At 35.4% G+C, this 16,668-nt stretch overlaps 1 protein-coding gene across 2 annotated transcripts; it reads left to right on the plus strand.

The window, feature by feature from the left end:
- The first annotated feature begins 1,021 nt into the window (after positions 1 to 1,021).
- On the plus strand, positions 1,022 to 15,301 carry LOC121734676. Of its 2 annotated transcripts, none has more exons than XM_042125275.1 (2): positions 1,022 to 1,242; positions 12,352 to 15,301. In XM_042125275.1, the coding sequence occupies exon 2, from the start codon at positions 12,353 to 12,355 to the stop codon at positions 12,839 to 12,841; it is 489 nt and encodes a 162-aa protein (XP_041981209.1). In that variant the 5' UTR covers positions 1,022 to 1,242; position 12,352; the 3' UTR covers positions 12,842 to 15,301. The 2 variants fall into 2 exon arrangements, with proteins under 2 accessions (XP_041981209.1, XP_041981208.1); XM_042125274.1 differs by lacking the exon at positions 1,022 to 1,242 and adding an exon at positions 11,622 to 12,044.
- The last annotated feature ends 1,367 nt before the right edge of the window (positions 15,302 to 16,668 follow it).

Consider the following 16,668-nt stretch of genomic DNA (forward strand, 5'->3'; position numbering starts at 1 on the left):
TTTACACTTTACTCTAAATGAGAAGTGTGGCTCGACACTTAACCATAAATTAAAAGTGTAAATTTGTCTCTACACTTTTGTGTTTATAATTATGTATATTAAATTGTTCAATTTTCATTTCAATAAAAAAACATACTGATAAAATTATAGATCATAAATAATATTAACAAAGGCATTATTTCTTTTGTTTTATATCAGCAGTTGCGACAGTACGAAGTGATTCTAAGAAATTTTTCCTTTAGCAACATTTATATCAGCCTTGATTAATGTTAAGCAATATAAAGATCGTACTTCTTACAAACTAGTTTCGGTCGGCATTTTATCGCGAGTTGAATTACAATTTTCTACTCTCACTTTTAATATTTTACATTCACGTAACGGTATAACTGTAAAGAAAAATTCGTTTAAAACTTTTGTACCCGATCTCTACACTTCAAAGATTCGCACTTTTGAATTTAATTTGCAAATATCTCGGGAATTGAATTATATATTATCGATTTAGATAGCACTTATTGGTTATTAAAGTGAGGGGTAATAAAGTTAGGGTGTTACATTTTAAGATCAAATAAAATCGCTCCAGAAAAAATCTTTAAGTAATTTCGCTGCAATGTTATACAATAATGCGTCGTTAGTCGACAGCAGATGTTTTCAACTCATAGATTATTAAAACAAGTGCACCTAGATATCTCGATTACGTAGTCAATAGTTATCGTAAAGAATGTTGAGTAATAACGTAGATTTGTTACTTTATTTATGAATACTTAAAACAAAGGAATTTTCCAACTTCAGGAATCCAAGAAGATATTTAAAGTTAAGTACTTGGGAATTGCGTGACGATATTCTAAAAGCGTCTATTTGCACGATTAGATCCGATGGTGATATTCAAAAAGGTCAACCAGCAGCTTGTAAATAAGGATGATTAAAGGCGAGAGATTACAGTCAATATAATGAGGTATCCTTTGCAAGGAAGGGTCGTAGTGTAGGGCGGAGCGCCCTCTCCGCAGCGGTAACGCAGCGCGAGTCTACACTTGGTGGAGCTCAGTTTGGCGCGCGAACTCTACGCTGTCTGACGTGCCTGCCCGCGCCCTCTTGGACAAGTGTTAAGTTGATTGTTTCATGAGATAGAGCTAGTGGTTGACATTATGTTCGAATTAAGCGCTACTTTTGTAAAAAGTGAAGTGTGAACTAAAACTTTGGATAGTGCACTTTTTATTGGAATTCGGAGTTTTTTAATTTTTGAAGGTAATTATTTTTTATTGATTGATTAAATTTATTTTTGTTTTTTTTCTATCGCTTTGACATCGATGTTATCATGAAAAAGCCTATTTTTGTGATTCTTTGAACTTTACGCCTACACTTGACCTAAGCCCTTTGTGTGCATAGAAATTATGAGATCATCCTGTATCATTTTTATACTTTCCTTTTATGTGATAAAAATATTTAATAGATATTTTTTTATTGCTGAAATTTTTAATAAGTTTTTATTAAGTTTTATTTATTTTAATATCTAGTTACCTTTTTTAATAACAGACCAAATTGATAAAAAAGTTAACTTGCACTTTTACATTTTTATAGTCCTGTTTTTTGTAATAATGGCCAATAATAATTTGACAATTTCTACCTGGCTCGGTATCCCACATTTTCCGTCTCTTTCTCTCCGACGCTCCACATGCTGTGGACGAAATGAGTCGCGCTGCGTCTCTATCGTTCCTTTGTAAAAAAGTGAGAGGTCCCTTTGACTTCTTTATTGAAATAGTTTAGTCGGTAGTGTGCGCTAGTTCTTAAGGCAATACCGAACGTGATTTTAGGGTTCTATTTCAAGAGTCTTATCTGCATCGTAAAATTCAATATCCTTTCATGACAAATTCGATTACTGAATTTAAAATTGAATTTCCACTTTACGAGTCGAGAATTCGAATTTTACAATAAATTCTGTGTGATTTATTTTTAATAAGTACGCGAGATATAATAATAATTGTATAATATTAATTACGTTCTTGAAGTTTACAGACCATTAATGGTTTAACGAATCAAATTGCGTAACTAATTGGTAGAGACTAGAGCCATGGTAGAGCAGAAAAACGGTACTTTCACAAAGTAATGCCAACTGTTAAACGGTTAACCATATTGGTACGCTCAAATGGAGCAGGTTCTAATTTCAAACGGAGAGAATTTATTCAAATTTTGAGTGTGACGTCACCGGCAAATCAGGCGTTTCGAAAGTTCCACCTCCGTTACGTCACAATTTATTATGTGCGATTATACTTATTAAACAATTTGTTTTTCAACTTAAACAAAGAAATCAAATAACCTTTGAAGCGTTTAAGCTAACACATTTTACGTTTAACGAAGTATTAACAAGTTATGTAACAAATTATTGGTACGGTAAACACAAAATACGAAAAACTTGCGTTCTTGTTACCAGCATTTCTTTGTTCCAGTCGCACGCAATGTCACCGACATTAATAAATAATATCATGTAGTGTTCTTTACGGTTATGAGCTTTGGTGATGTGTTTTATCAAAATTTTCAACAACAATATTATCACACTTTTGCATAAAATTTGGAAATCTATTTTTCTATCTTAATTTGATAATAATAATAGGTTACAAATAAAACAATAAAAATAATTATTTTTATATTACAGTAAACTAATAAAAAATAAAATTTTATAAGAAAATTATTGACTCTACATATTTTACCCTGCGCCCTGCTCTATCGAGTACAGATTCAAGTCTCAGCATGACAAGCGGTTTCCTTGGTGTTAGCGGTAAAATAAATAAGTATAGAATATTATATTAAGAATCCATACTAATATTAAAATTGCGAAAGTGTTTCTGTCTGTCTGTTACCTCTTCACGCCCAAACCGCATATTTTGCTGAAATTCGGTATCGACATACATTGAGTCCCGGGAAAGGACATAGTCTGATGCTTTCCCGGAAAAATGAACGATAAACAAATCTTGCCGCAGCAAAGATGCGGGCGTCATAAAGATAGGAATATAAACTTAAAAATTCGCTGAAAATGCGCATAATGAACTTTTAAAGAACCTTGATTTTTATGTGTACTGTGACGCACATTATTAATGTGTTGGGTACACTTGTAGTATTATGTGACATGTCGACAGTTTTATTATTCATCATAATCTCTTTGTTTCAATACGTAATATGATACTGAAATTAAAACTTTTTAATACAAGATATTATAGAATATAGTATCTAGAGTTTCGAAGTGTATACTTTTTGGTTTGATGTTATTAAAAGTTTTGTTGTATTTGCCTTTGTTTTTAGACTTCTGGTTAAAAAAATATTACCATGGTCCATGACCTAGGAAGCCCTCCGAACATTCTAAAATTACTTCGAAACCAGAAGAATGTTGGCAAGAAAAAGTGTAGGTGTCAAATTAAAGTGAACTCAGTTAAACATTTTGTGGACTTTGTTTTTATTGTACCAAAAGTTTGGCGTCACGTGATAAGATGACCTTTACAATTAACAAACAATTAAAAGTCTTGAAGCCAAATTACAGTTCTGACTTGCGCTGGACTATGAATACTGAGTTAAAATATTAATATTGTTTCTTTCATATTATATACATACTAGATGTCCCGCGCGGCTTCGCCCGCGTAAATTAGAAATTTTACAGAATCCGTAGGTACATTTTCCCATAAAAAATATTTCCCCCGTTTTTCCCACATTTTCCTGAGTTTCTTCTGTCGTATTAGTCTTAGAGTAATAATATAATATAACCTTCTCGATAAATGATGAGTCTTACTCGATAAATGATCTATCTAACACTGAGATAAGTTTTTAAATCGGACCTGTAGTTTCTGAGATTGACGCGTTCAAGCAAACATACTCTTCAGGTTTATAATATTAGGTAGATATAGATTTTTTTTAATTATCGCTTGACAAACTCGAGTCTCGATCTAAAAGACTATGAAATGGTATAATATGGTAGTGATGATGATGATGATGATGATGAAGAATGTAATTTGCATAGTAGCATATGCTTTCTGTTCTTAAAACAACGCCGAAACTCCCAAACTTGTATCTATAAAGAATCAGGAATTCTCTCAGCACCTTCCGAACCACGGTATACCAGGTATATCTCGGTGCAAAATCTTACTTGTTGGTAGCATATGCTTAGAATACTTCTCACGAAACCGAAGTCACCATATGTTTCCCTATAAGTTTTGAGGAGTTCCCTCGATTACTTATGGATCCTTCATCAGATCACCACTTTTCTGAATATAATACCAAATTGGGATGATACCCTATATACCAAAAGAAAAATTTTGAAAATCGGTTAACAAACGGCGGAGTAATCGTTGAATATAAGAAAACGAACATAACACCTCCCCCATTTTGAAAGTCGGTTAAAATTGTAGCCTATGTGTTATTTATTTAATATTTTAATCAGCACATGCATTCAATTGAATAACAAATTTTTTTTCAAATTAATCGTAGCACCATCTGTCAGGACAAACTAAAATTGAAATAGAATAATATTGAATGCGATGATAGCGCCGTCCGCCGGATCTAATGTAAAACATTCCAAAATCAACAACTCCTTATAAATAAGAAATTAATTGAAAAAACATTTTCCAGTAGACCAAACTGTAAATCTAAACCATTCTCGAATCTCCACGAACACACACAAAAAATTTCATCAAAATTGGTCCAGTCGTTTAGGAGGAGTTCAGTCACATACACACGCACACAAGAAATATATATATTAAGAACGAAGAATAAGAAAGACATCTTGATAACCAAGCATTAACCCACAGTGGCGCAAGCTGAAGCCTAGCTAGACTCCTAAAATCAATTATTTCGCTGAGGAAATAGTCGCGAAGCCAAAACGTTCTCTACATAGGTATTATAAGGTACTAGATGATACCCGCAAGTCCGTTGCGACAAAATTCGTTTATCGAGCGGGAACCGTACATTTTTCCGGGATGAAAACTATCCTATGTCCTTTCTCGGGACTCAAAGTATCTCCATGCCAAATTTCAGCAAAAATCGGTTCAGCGGTTCGAGCGTGAAGAGGTAACAGACAGACAGACACACTTTCGCATTTATAATATTAGTAAGGAAGTATGGATTTTTGACAATGTAGAGTACTTATGATATACCGTAAGTAATAACACATAAATGCAACCTCAACATGCATAATTGTCAAAGCAGGTAGGGCTAAATAATTATAACAGCAATTAAAAATTCATAACCAATCACCATTGTAACTCCGCGCCGAACCAATTTAAACAATGTGCCGATAACGCTCGCGTGATTTATAATACACATGTACATCGACTGCTCCGGCTGGCCGACTGAATCGATGTTCGCACCGTCTACGCAGTGTATAACAGAGCTAACTATTCGCTCGCTGGCCTGTCGCAGGGCTAGTTTATATTCGATACAAAACATCTTTGTTTGCAAAGTCAATAAATACGTAATGCGAACGTAACGTATTAGCAGATAGAGATCGAAATACCTTCGAGTTATAAACAAATCTCTATTATTAAACCTTAAAAATATTGTGCTCTATGCTCTAATATAATATACTCTATTTTTATTGTTATATTAATGATCATAGTACTATTTTTATTCGTGCAAGCGATAACACCTCCCATCTCTATTTTTGTTCTTATATCCTCACATTTTCTATTTATTACATACGTATAATAATTTTAATTTCCTTTTAACATGAAGTATGTAATATAAAATAAAATATAACGGACTTTGCGCATAAAATTATGTAGAGTTGGCGAAAACAAACATGTGGGCGTGGCATAACTTGTAAGTTGTAACACTAGTTAACTAACAAAAGCGCAAAAATCACATTCTAAAGGTGGTCATACACGGGACAATTATCGTAACGATTTATCTCCTCGATGTTAAAATCGAACGACAAATTGTGCGTGTGTAGCAATATCGCAAACGATTTTACGTTCAAAAGATCGATTGGACGATTTTCTTGACGATCGATCGAAACGACAAATTGTCACGTGTATGGGCACCTTAAGCCCACAGAAGTATTTAAAAAGAGAATTTATATTTAAATTCTGTTTTTAAAAATGGAATTAAAATAATTTCTTGGTATTAAGTACAGACTACAGCTGATAAGGAAGGAAAATGAATCGAAATACATAATATCTATCATCATCATTTAACCGACTGAGATAAATCAAACACTAATTGATATTAAGAGACTAAGTAAGTAGTATTTTCCTGAACATAATAATTTGATACTTAATACATATAATGATGATGCATCAGAGAAATTGATTTTCAGGAAAATGGCGGACCTATGTTATTAATTGGTCTCTACTCTCTAGGCTGGGCTCAACACAACGTGACATGTAGATAACTATAATAATATTATGTTTAATTGTAACAAATTTTAATACATAAAAAAGCAATAAAAAGGTAAACTCTACTAAAATGCAGAGTTTGCCTTAGAACCTCCCAAAACCATTTAACAAAAAAATATAAATTCTAAATTTAAACAACAAAAAGCAATTATTCTATTTTCTTGTAGAGTTAGGAATAAAATACAAAATATTCACCACGACGCAATGGAGCAATTTACTCTTTTTAACACAAAAATATATTTACCTACTTATCTCAAATATTTTTTTTTTTACTTTAAATAAACTTCTTTGATATAAAGGAAAAAATTTATATTTAATACTAGCCAATATACTAGCTATCTAGTGTAAGAAACCGACGTACCTTGTAGCGTTATTCTGTACCGTATGAGGCCTACATACCGCGATCCATCATACCCAGTCCTCCTTTTGAATCACTGTAATCTAGATATTACATGTTAATACTATGTATAATATAATATAAAAATTAAAAGGTTTTAAATTCCCTTCTAAATAAATGTACTAAAATATTAAAAAAAAAAAACTAAATTAAAGCATTATAGTCTACTTTAGCACAAGTATGGTGGACTCTACCAAACAGCTCTATAATTTTTTGAATAAATTACGATTATTGAAATCAGCACGCTTAGCAATACTTAGCATGTTAAGTATTTTTTTCTTAGAAAGAATATGCATAGAGATAAAGGAAACCTGTCATTTTGTCCCTAAATACTGTGACTATTTACATCAAATTAACAAATTTTGAATTTCGAATTTGAATTTTTTACTTTGCTATGTTTTATAAGCTTGCAGTTAATTTGATTCAGATTTTTTTACTTTTAAAGTCTAGAATCTAGATAGGCATGATAGAGTTGCTAGGCGATGTGACCTTTTCGCCCACTAGCGAGCTGGCTTATCTCATAAAGATGATGTGGATTCAAGCCATGCGAAACAGCGTTCAAACAGTTGTTTTACTAAAGGGAGCAAAATTTTACTGAGACAGATTATACGAACGCACGCGTGGAACAGAGACAATAGTATTGCCTCGCGTCCTCCTCAAAACAATTCAATCTACCGCCGTGGACATCAACGATCTTAGATTAGTTAATTTAATGTCCTTACATTAAATTCCTGATCTATTTGTCTAGTTATTACAAAAGCATAGATAACTCGATCGCATTTAGATTCCATTGATAAGTAGATAAAGCATTCATAAAATATAAATTCAGGTGCATTGAATGAATCTACTTAAGACTTATTTATTACTTTATTTCATTTTGATTATGTTAATTGCAGTGTTTTTTCGTCTTGACTTTTGTCAAAATAATTTTATTCAAGGCACAAGTTCAAACGTCGTTTTACGGAAAATCGGTTATACTTTTCAAGAGCATTCCAATTATGTTTCTTCAGTACGCTCTAGACTTCTATAATCTAGAAAGATCTTGTGGAATTTGAGCTTGAGAGTCGAGAAGTATCATTAGATTCGTCATAATCGTGAGAGCGACACCCACATCAAAGCCGTCCTTAATAAATACTTTTGTTATTTCTTATATCATTTATTAGCATTTAGTAATGTTTTTTTTGTTACATAATTTTTACAGACACGAAAAAAGTTTAACAACGACAAAATAAAGCGTTACCCAAAAATATCCAAATGTAGAGTCTTTGGATTTCTTTCGAATAAAGCATCGCCCAAAATAAATCTAAATGTAGAGTCTCTTGATTGATCATAGCTTGTACGTAGGCTTATAATGATGACAGAGTAAAACTCCGCCGTCTATGGTCTAATATTAGCACCTGACGATGACGACATCGCTTCGAAGTTCGAACACATAACGCTGCTCCGTTCTAGCTCTTATGTCGTTGCATTAAAGTTCTTTTAAAGGTAAAACAACCCTGAAAGTGTACGAAAGCAATTCATAATCTACTTTGTTTATGTTACTACTTACGATATATTATTTCAAATCCGCATTCAAAAAGTCGTTAGAATATAATATACCAATTACTTATTGTTCCAATATACCAATTACTTGTTATTCCTAATTATTATGCCTTTGCTAATAGAGTTGTTTACTTCTAACATTTTGTTTTTCTAAAATATGCAGTTTACTAGGAAATAGAAATAATGCAATTAAAATAATTGTCATTATTTGTACTTAATGATATTGTTTGTTAACACTTTTATTTCTTTCAACAAAGTTGTAAAGGCTTGTTGTATGATACAGCAAGGCTATACAACTTTTTTTTTAAATTATTTTACAGTAAAATAGTCAGCGGTATTTTCGATGCTCGTCCTTCAGTTTTCAACAAATGGTTAACAAATCAAACTCCGCTGACACCGACAGCTCGTATTAAATATATGATAACAGTTTAAGAAACGATTCTTCGGAACTATAAAATATCTTATACAATTAAACAAAACACAAAAAATAAAAATTAAAACATAATTATTGAACAATTTACAGTGAAACTCGAGCATAAACGGCGATAATTATAATTATAACATGTATAATAAATTATAACTGCAAGGAAAACCTTCAATGTTCATCTGAAATTCGGACGGCGCGGCGCGGCGCGGCGCGGCGGGGTCGGGCGGTCATCGTCCCCCGAAACCAGACCGACAGCGGTGCGAGCCGTATTGACACCATGCAGTGTGTTAATACAATAGTATTCTTTGTATTAAATAATATAATAAGATAATAAAAATAAAATAATTTGGTATTTAAAATAATTAATTGTCATCAGCAGTTTGCGCGGTGCGTACTGTATTGACACAACACAGTGTGTTAATACAATACTATTATTTTTATTGTATTAATAATTATATAATAAAATAGGATAATAAAAATAAAATAATTTGGTATTTAAAATAATTAAGTGACATTAGCAGTTTGCGCGGTGCGAGCTGTATTGACACAACGCACGATGTGTTCATACAGTACTGTTATTTTTATTGTATATTAAATACATAACTAATAAAATAAGATAATAAAAATAAAATTATTTGGTAATAAAATAAAATTAATTGTTAGCACTTAGCAGTTTGCGCGATGCAAACACCTAACAACGCATAATGTGCTCATACAATAAAAATAATTTAAACATTCAAATAATAGAATAAAATATAGAATAATTTGGTAATAAATAAAATAATGTACTTAATAATTAAAAATAAAATAATTAAAAGTGTTCGCTTTTCTAAAATAACACAAAAATAACGATGACTTTTTTTTAAGTAAAATAATATAAAGTATTTTCTTAAAACAGTTACAAAAATATGATTTTAATCGTTAAAAGACGGAAACTTTACACAACAATACAATATTTCATTTTGTTACTTGACACTGATCACTTACAAGTTATAGTATTAACGATTTTGTTCGTAATAATCAAAACAGGCTTGAGATACTTGAGTTTTTAATGATTCCTACGTTCCATTTGCATAGAAAAAACGTTACTTTCAATCACATGCTTGGTTCTGTCGCATTCGTTTTAGCATATTTAAAAAGAGATAGCATTAGTTTCATAAGTATTATTTTGGGAAAAAAACAGTGACAATGTACGTCTGGTTCAGACAACCAGACGTACATTGTAATATTTTACACACAATACCTATTGCAGTTAAAATGTTAATAATACTATAATTTATAATATAGTAAGTATTAAATATAATACTTAATTAATCTGTCACGCTACCTCCTGTCATAGAAATACAGTCTATTAGAGTAACATTATTTTATGTAAGTAATTAAATAACATTTGCGAAATCATTAATTATAATATAAATTACTTTATTATCATACATTATAATCGTTAAAACATAGTTCGTGTTATGCATATTGATACAATTATTAATTTTCCTGTATGTTTCTACGGCAATAAAATATTTTTTAGAATTCATTTTCAATTATTATTGAATTAGAAAAACAAAATAATTACAACATGAAAAAAAAATATGAACGAAACTGCGGGCGTTCCAAAGAAAGAATCCGATATTGTCTATGGATAATGCGCGGGAATGTCAAATATCATCGGTTTCACGCGAACGCCTGAGTGCGAGGGGGAAAAGAAAGTGCAGGTAGAGTAACCTCCGACAAGATTTATTAGATCGTAACTATATAGGGTCGCCACTCTACATAAAAACTCTATGCTTGTCTCTACATTGCGTTTGGAAATATTTAACTTATGACAGAACCTTTCAATTAAAGGCATAAGGATCACTTTTATAGAAGTCGGGAGGTAGTATTTTTCTGAATAGACTATAGTTTCTTAACAAAATAATTCTAATTCCATAGACTAAAATAAAGTATGCAAAGTATTTAATTTATTATGATCATATAATTTGTTTAATTTATTATAATACTCTACAATCTACTTTAATTACAACTTTCGAGTCCATTTTACCCCAAGCCGTCGGCCTTATTGAGGTAATCAACTTTATTTCCTGGTGTAAAAGATTCCTTATTAATATAAATTATGTTTATGTTAATAAGCCATTTATATTTTTTATTAGCAAATAAGGACGATTACGATCTGATATAATATTATTATCATGAGCTGAATTGCTTTTGAAATCGATTCGAAGGACCTGCGGGGCTAAAATGGTCGCTTTGTAGAATCATAATATGATTCATTTTTTTCAATCAAAAAATGGTCACTCTGTTCGTACTAATTTGACATTCGTCAGTTTGACAGTTTTGACAATTCATTTGCTGAATTGATTGAGAGGAATTGCTAAATGTGACCATATTAGCCCCACTGTAGTATTTTAAGTATTAAATTGTCAAACGAAATCTTCAATAGTATTTGTAATATAATTTTATTCTCTTGCATATTTTATGAGTGTTGCAATGAAGAAATACTCGACGGTATTATTTTACTCGTCGCTAGTTGAAAGTTACACAAGCGCGCCTGTTACTAGGTCGCGATCAACCTTACGTGATCCTATTTGTCTTGTTTTAGTTATTTAAAGATCTATTCCCGAACATCGCTGGAGATCATTTGATGCAGTTAATCCATTAAACGATGATAGTTATATTGGATTAAAAAACAACGTATTTGTTACATTCGATAATACGACTATTCAAGTAAATGAAACCGATAAACTAAACACATTACCGCATAAAAGTCAGAAACACAACATAAATTACAATTCAATTTAAATAACTCCCAAAGTAACTACATAATTAGTCGCAACAGCTGGTCGGAAAAACAACAAACACAAACATCGTACGGGCAAACAAGGAGAAAAACAAGATTTAGACGAACATGGCGAAATAGACAGTTGGAAGGTTCGGTGTTGTAAACAAATAGAACGAGTCATAATAGTGAATTGCGTTCAAATGACGGTGAATACGTCAGCGGCTTCCTCCTCGCTACCGAGCGCGACGTAGCAGTACCCGGGTGACGCAATTGGCTTTTCAATGTCTTATCTACGGCGGACCGCGGAGTGTAGTGCACCGCCGCCGTCAGTCGCCGAGTGACCGTTCCACTGCGCGCGCGCCGCTCGCGCGCCTGTTCCGTTCCACTTGTTTTTGTCTTCATTCGGTGACCGTCGAGGACGAGCGAAGAACTGCGCTTTCGGTGATCGTTCATGTGTTCGTGGACCGTCCGCTCCGGAGTTACCGCCATGTACATGTCCGGATTCTTCATCCTCTCCCCCGAGATAACGGCGAGGTGCGTCTTTATAATATTTTTAGGTCACCTTACATTCAAACCTGTTTATCGGCGATCTGCCACAATTAGTGATTCGGATTAAGCTCCGGTTAGGTCCGAGGCATTGTTCTTTGACCTAGTACTTGCGCGGCTCGGTTTATTATTAAATCGTATAAGTCCGTCCACCGACTCCGCGTAATTATCGCCGCGGACTTTTTATTTTATCGGGCACGATTATTTCGCAGCTCTTTGTTTGCTTCTATTCCGCGTACACGTGAATCATCATTGCGAGGTGAAATAATAATATAAAGGTCGTCCGTTGTTGCAGGATGACCCCCCAGGAGGAGCGCGAGAGCCGGGGAGCGGAGATCGCGGACGCGTTCGAGGACGACATGTTCGGGCCGCCGCGCACCGAGCCCGCCGCCCGCCCCAAGCTGTCCATGATCTCCGCCCGCCTGCGCGCCAACGAGGAGCGCAAGCGCGTCATCGAGATCTGCTCGCAGAAGCTCGAAAACATCGAGGACCCCGCGCGCGACCTGCGCCGGTCCGTGTGCATCAACAACACGTACTGCCGCCTCAGCGAGGAGGCGCGGAAGGAGAAGGAGGCGCGGCGGCGGCGGGCGCGGGAGGAGTGCGACGACTCGTGGATCGGCAAGAAGGCGCGCCGCGAGGTCGAGGACGAGTGCCTGGCGCTGCTCGACGAGATCCCCGAGCTGGCGGACGCGAACCTCGGGTGCGCGGCGCTGGCGCGACAGATGCCGCGGCCGGACCTGCTGCCCGTGCTGCCACAGGGGCTGCTCACGGTGCTGGACTCATGACCGCGCCGCCCCGCGCCGCTGCCGCTGTGAGCCCCGCGCGAGTGAGCGCCGACCGACGCGGCCCCGGGTGGCGGCCGACGCCGACCCGTCGTCGCCCCGGCCGGCCGACGTCTAGCCAATTCCTCGTCGAAGAGGACCCGCTCCGTCGGCGCGTTTTTATATTATTTAGTGAAAGTTGCTCAGCCGCCGGCGGGCGCGGTCCGATCAGTGTTCGATGGTTCTCTTTTATCGGCGGTCCGCTCGTCCGACGGAGAAGTGGAGTACCGATGACGATGGAGATGTAGATATTTAAGACGTAATATTAGCGCATTACTATTGTACTTTAATTATTTAGCGTAAGTGATTAGGAGATAGTGCAAATTGCCTGGGAACGGTCGCCGACGCGGGAGCCCCGCGACGTAAGGGATAGGAGCGGCGGTGCTTTGCGGCCAGCTATCGAAAGTAAAAGCAAAGTATGCAGAAACGACGATCGAGTGAGACGGCGCGTTGGGAAACGGCGGGGGGCGATCGAGTGTTACGTACGGCAGCGTATTACTTGTAACAAAGGAAAAAATCTCGTAAGTGGTGACGTGCGCGTTCGCCCGCCGCTCGGCGTTCGCTGGAGCGACCTCCCTCGCGTAGATAAGCAAGGCCGATCGACTCCGACCGCCGCATTTTAATAAGTCTGATATTTCAACGATTTCTGTTAATGCGTCTATAATGTTTACTCGTATATTTTGTTTCTATGTTACCTCTATTGCAAATTACGCTTCGTTACCATTATGTTAAGGTTCTGTACTTAGCGGATTGACGTCGTTAATTTATTTTAGTTTTAAATCGGGGTGGCGACTTCGGTTGTGCAATAGTTAGGTCGCGATGCATTTCGAGATTTTTTATTGAAATCTTAGTCGCTGCGAAATGTATCGGCATTAGCCCGCCTCGCCCCCTCTGAATAGTGAACGGGCACCTGGGCGGTCGCGGGGGGCGGGCGGGGGCCGAGGGCGGGCGTGGGGTAGGGTGAACCGTTCCCAGAACCTCCTGTGATATTAGCCTAGCCTGTATGTCGTATTCGTGCTAGTTTCCCCATCCAAGTTTTTTGGAAATCGTGCTATGTATAAAGAACGCTTGAGGAAATTTACTCCTTTTTCATTGGCCAATTTCGAACGGATGACCAAATTTTTGGATACACCCGACGGTAGTGCGTTTAGGTGTTTTTGTCGCCGTTACGGTGAGCACGTAGAATTTTTTTGTATGGAGTTTGTATGTCGATAAGGATCGTGTATTATAAAATTAGGCGCTTTTGTATCCGCCGGCTCGAATTCGGCTTACACTGATTATGAGTTAAACGGAATGCAAACGCGACGATATATTCAGAAAGTCGAACTCGGTGGTAGAATTCGAACGATGCTCTCCGTCCCTTTCGCTCCGCTCGCTCCGTGGTGGGCGAGAGCGAGACGGATAGAAGTGGAGCTGCGCCGAGTTACCTCTCCGATTTAGCATTCCGTATCATGTTCACTAGTTAAACAACAAATTACCAAATGTATTTTAAAAACGCACACACGTATCTTAAGTAGTCCTCGCAACGTCTCCGACGGAACGTTACGAAGACGTCTGTTGTTTTATGGCCGCTTATCACCTCCCGAAGCGCTCGTTCATTTCGGGACGAGTTTAGTATTACGCGGCTCGCACCACTTCCGCGAACCGCTCATCATTATAATTACTCAATAGGTAATTTCGCATGAGATTTTAATTTAAGTACAGTCAAGTTACTCGCATTTGGTTCGTAAATTAATTTAAAGTATTTATTGAAGTCCGCCATGTCGAGTCAAAATGGCGGCGGTATTTTTATAACCATAGACAATGTGACCAAGGAGCCAATAATACCGCGATTTAATTGTCTATGTCATGTCTGTAACGTTTCTGAAAGCCATTACGGCGCCACATCTAGTAGATTACCAGCTAAACGAGCCTCGCTCCGACAAAACCGTATAATTAAACGAAATATCTAACTCACACCGACCAAAAATAGTTTTAAGTATCAATTTTATACAATGTTGAAACGAGTTTCTAAATTGTTGAACATTTTGTTTCAGATGTTTGATTGTGTACATTTATTTTGAATTCTTTTTTGTGAAATTTATATAAAAGCGTAGAGCCATGTTTGTTACTTATTAAGATCGTGCTAATAAACACAGATCAGATTAATTAAAATTTGGAAGAAACGCTGAATCGAAGTGTGTTGCAGCCATTTTATTTTTTTTAATTATTATTTATTGTTGACTCTGACCTGTGTTTGTTAGTGAGGTTTTTAAAGTGCGCTAATGCCACAGAGGCAATGGAAAAAGGAAATAAAGAAAACAATAAGAATAAAGAACTTTGGTAAAATGTTATCATAATTTTATTATTATGACTAGCAACTATTTTATAAATGTTTCCTGTCATAAACTATAAGAAAAGAAATAAAGTAAATATTAAAATATATTTATGTTTTTCATTTACATAATTTGCCTGACTTTTTGTCTAACTTCGACCCAAAAAGTGACTATGGCAATGTGCGAAAGAGACGAAACGATCAGATGATGATGTCCTTATCTAGCATAATGTAGAGGGGAATCTTTCCCCTATGTCTTTGATTGCTATCCCCAATATGCCTATGTTTGTCCTCTATAAAGCGGTCACTTAAAGGAAGGGCTTGAAACAAATAAAGTCTAAATACGTCAACAGAATATAAAATGTAGAGTATGCATAATATTACAGTACCGTACTCATTACTGATTGCACTTTTAAATGGAATTTCCTGATTTTAATTTTTGTAAAGAAAACAAGGTACCTATGATCGGTATGATGTGTGAGTGTGACTGTCCGTAGTATCATAATTTGTAACCTGTTCTGTGTTACGGATAATCATTAAACAGATTTTGTTTTTTCTTTCTTTAAGGTAGAGTAGGTTGAAAATTTATCTGCTTGACAATTTAGAGGTAATTTATATGTTTATTATCTCCAGAAAAGTAACTGGCATTAAATATTCTCAATGTTCAGTGTTCACCTTTAGAGGCACTAGCCGCTTATGTAACTTAAATGCCAACAATTTATGCATACTAATCAAAATGGACTCAGTAATTATTATTTATCAGCTTCAGCTGTAATGAATGATGATTAAAGTAATGAACGTTAAATTTTTTTACATGAAGGTTTATTTGTTGAATTCTGAAAAAAAATTGATTTAGGTTAAATTAATATAAAAACCTTGATGTTATTTCTTCTGATTTTTGATAATTATTTCGCTAAGTTCAAAATAAAGAAATGTTTGGAATTTGTCACAATGATATATTCATTATTATGATGACAAAAACAATGTCATAAATAATTATATTATAACACCTTTTGCCAAATCCTGTACATTTTGTTTTTAAATGAAAGTCGGTGAAATTCACAAAGACATTGGACTAAAGATTTAACTTCAAGAAGATTGTGAGACGCCACTTCCAACAAAGATTAACTTTATGTCATAGTCGACTCATGCAATATAGATCACAATAATAATATTATGACACAGAGGTAAATTGTATGACACATTTAAATGACGCAGCTATATGTAGAGCGACGCTAAGGTCAGTATACGTAAGTATTATATCCGAAATCTAAATAACCAATAATATCCTGTGAATCTTACTAAGAAAACTCGTGGCGCTGGATCTCTTGCCCATACAAAAGTAAAAAAAATTTTGGTCTTTCAGCGCTGCTACTTTCACCGTGAACTCTCTACAAGGAACACATACACACCCTAAAGTATTACCACTTAGATTTGTTACAACCTGTATATTTTGAAAAAAGATACCTAATCTAGT

The sequence above is a fragment of the Aricia agestis genome, chromosome 16 (assembly GCF_905147365.1).
Source record: "Aricia agestis chromosome 16, ilAriAges1.1, whole genome shotgun sequence".
Classification (NCBI taxonomy): domain Eukaryota; kingdom Metazoa; phylum Arthropoda; class Insecta; order Lepidoptera; family Lycaenidae; genus Aricia; species Aricia agestis.

What these genes read in the sequence shown, in the direction of transcription:
- LOC121734676 (XM_042125274.1), top strand. Translation starts at nt 11,962, where the DNA reads ATGTGTTCGTGGACCGTCCGCTCCGGAGTTACCGCCATGTACATGTCC. An exon ending in TCCCCCGAGATAACGGCGAG is followed by an intron (nt 12,045 to 12,351) that starts GTGCGTCTTTAT and finishes CCGTTGTTGCAG; the next exon opens with GATGACCCCCCAGGAGGAGC.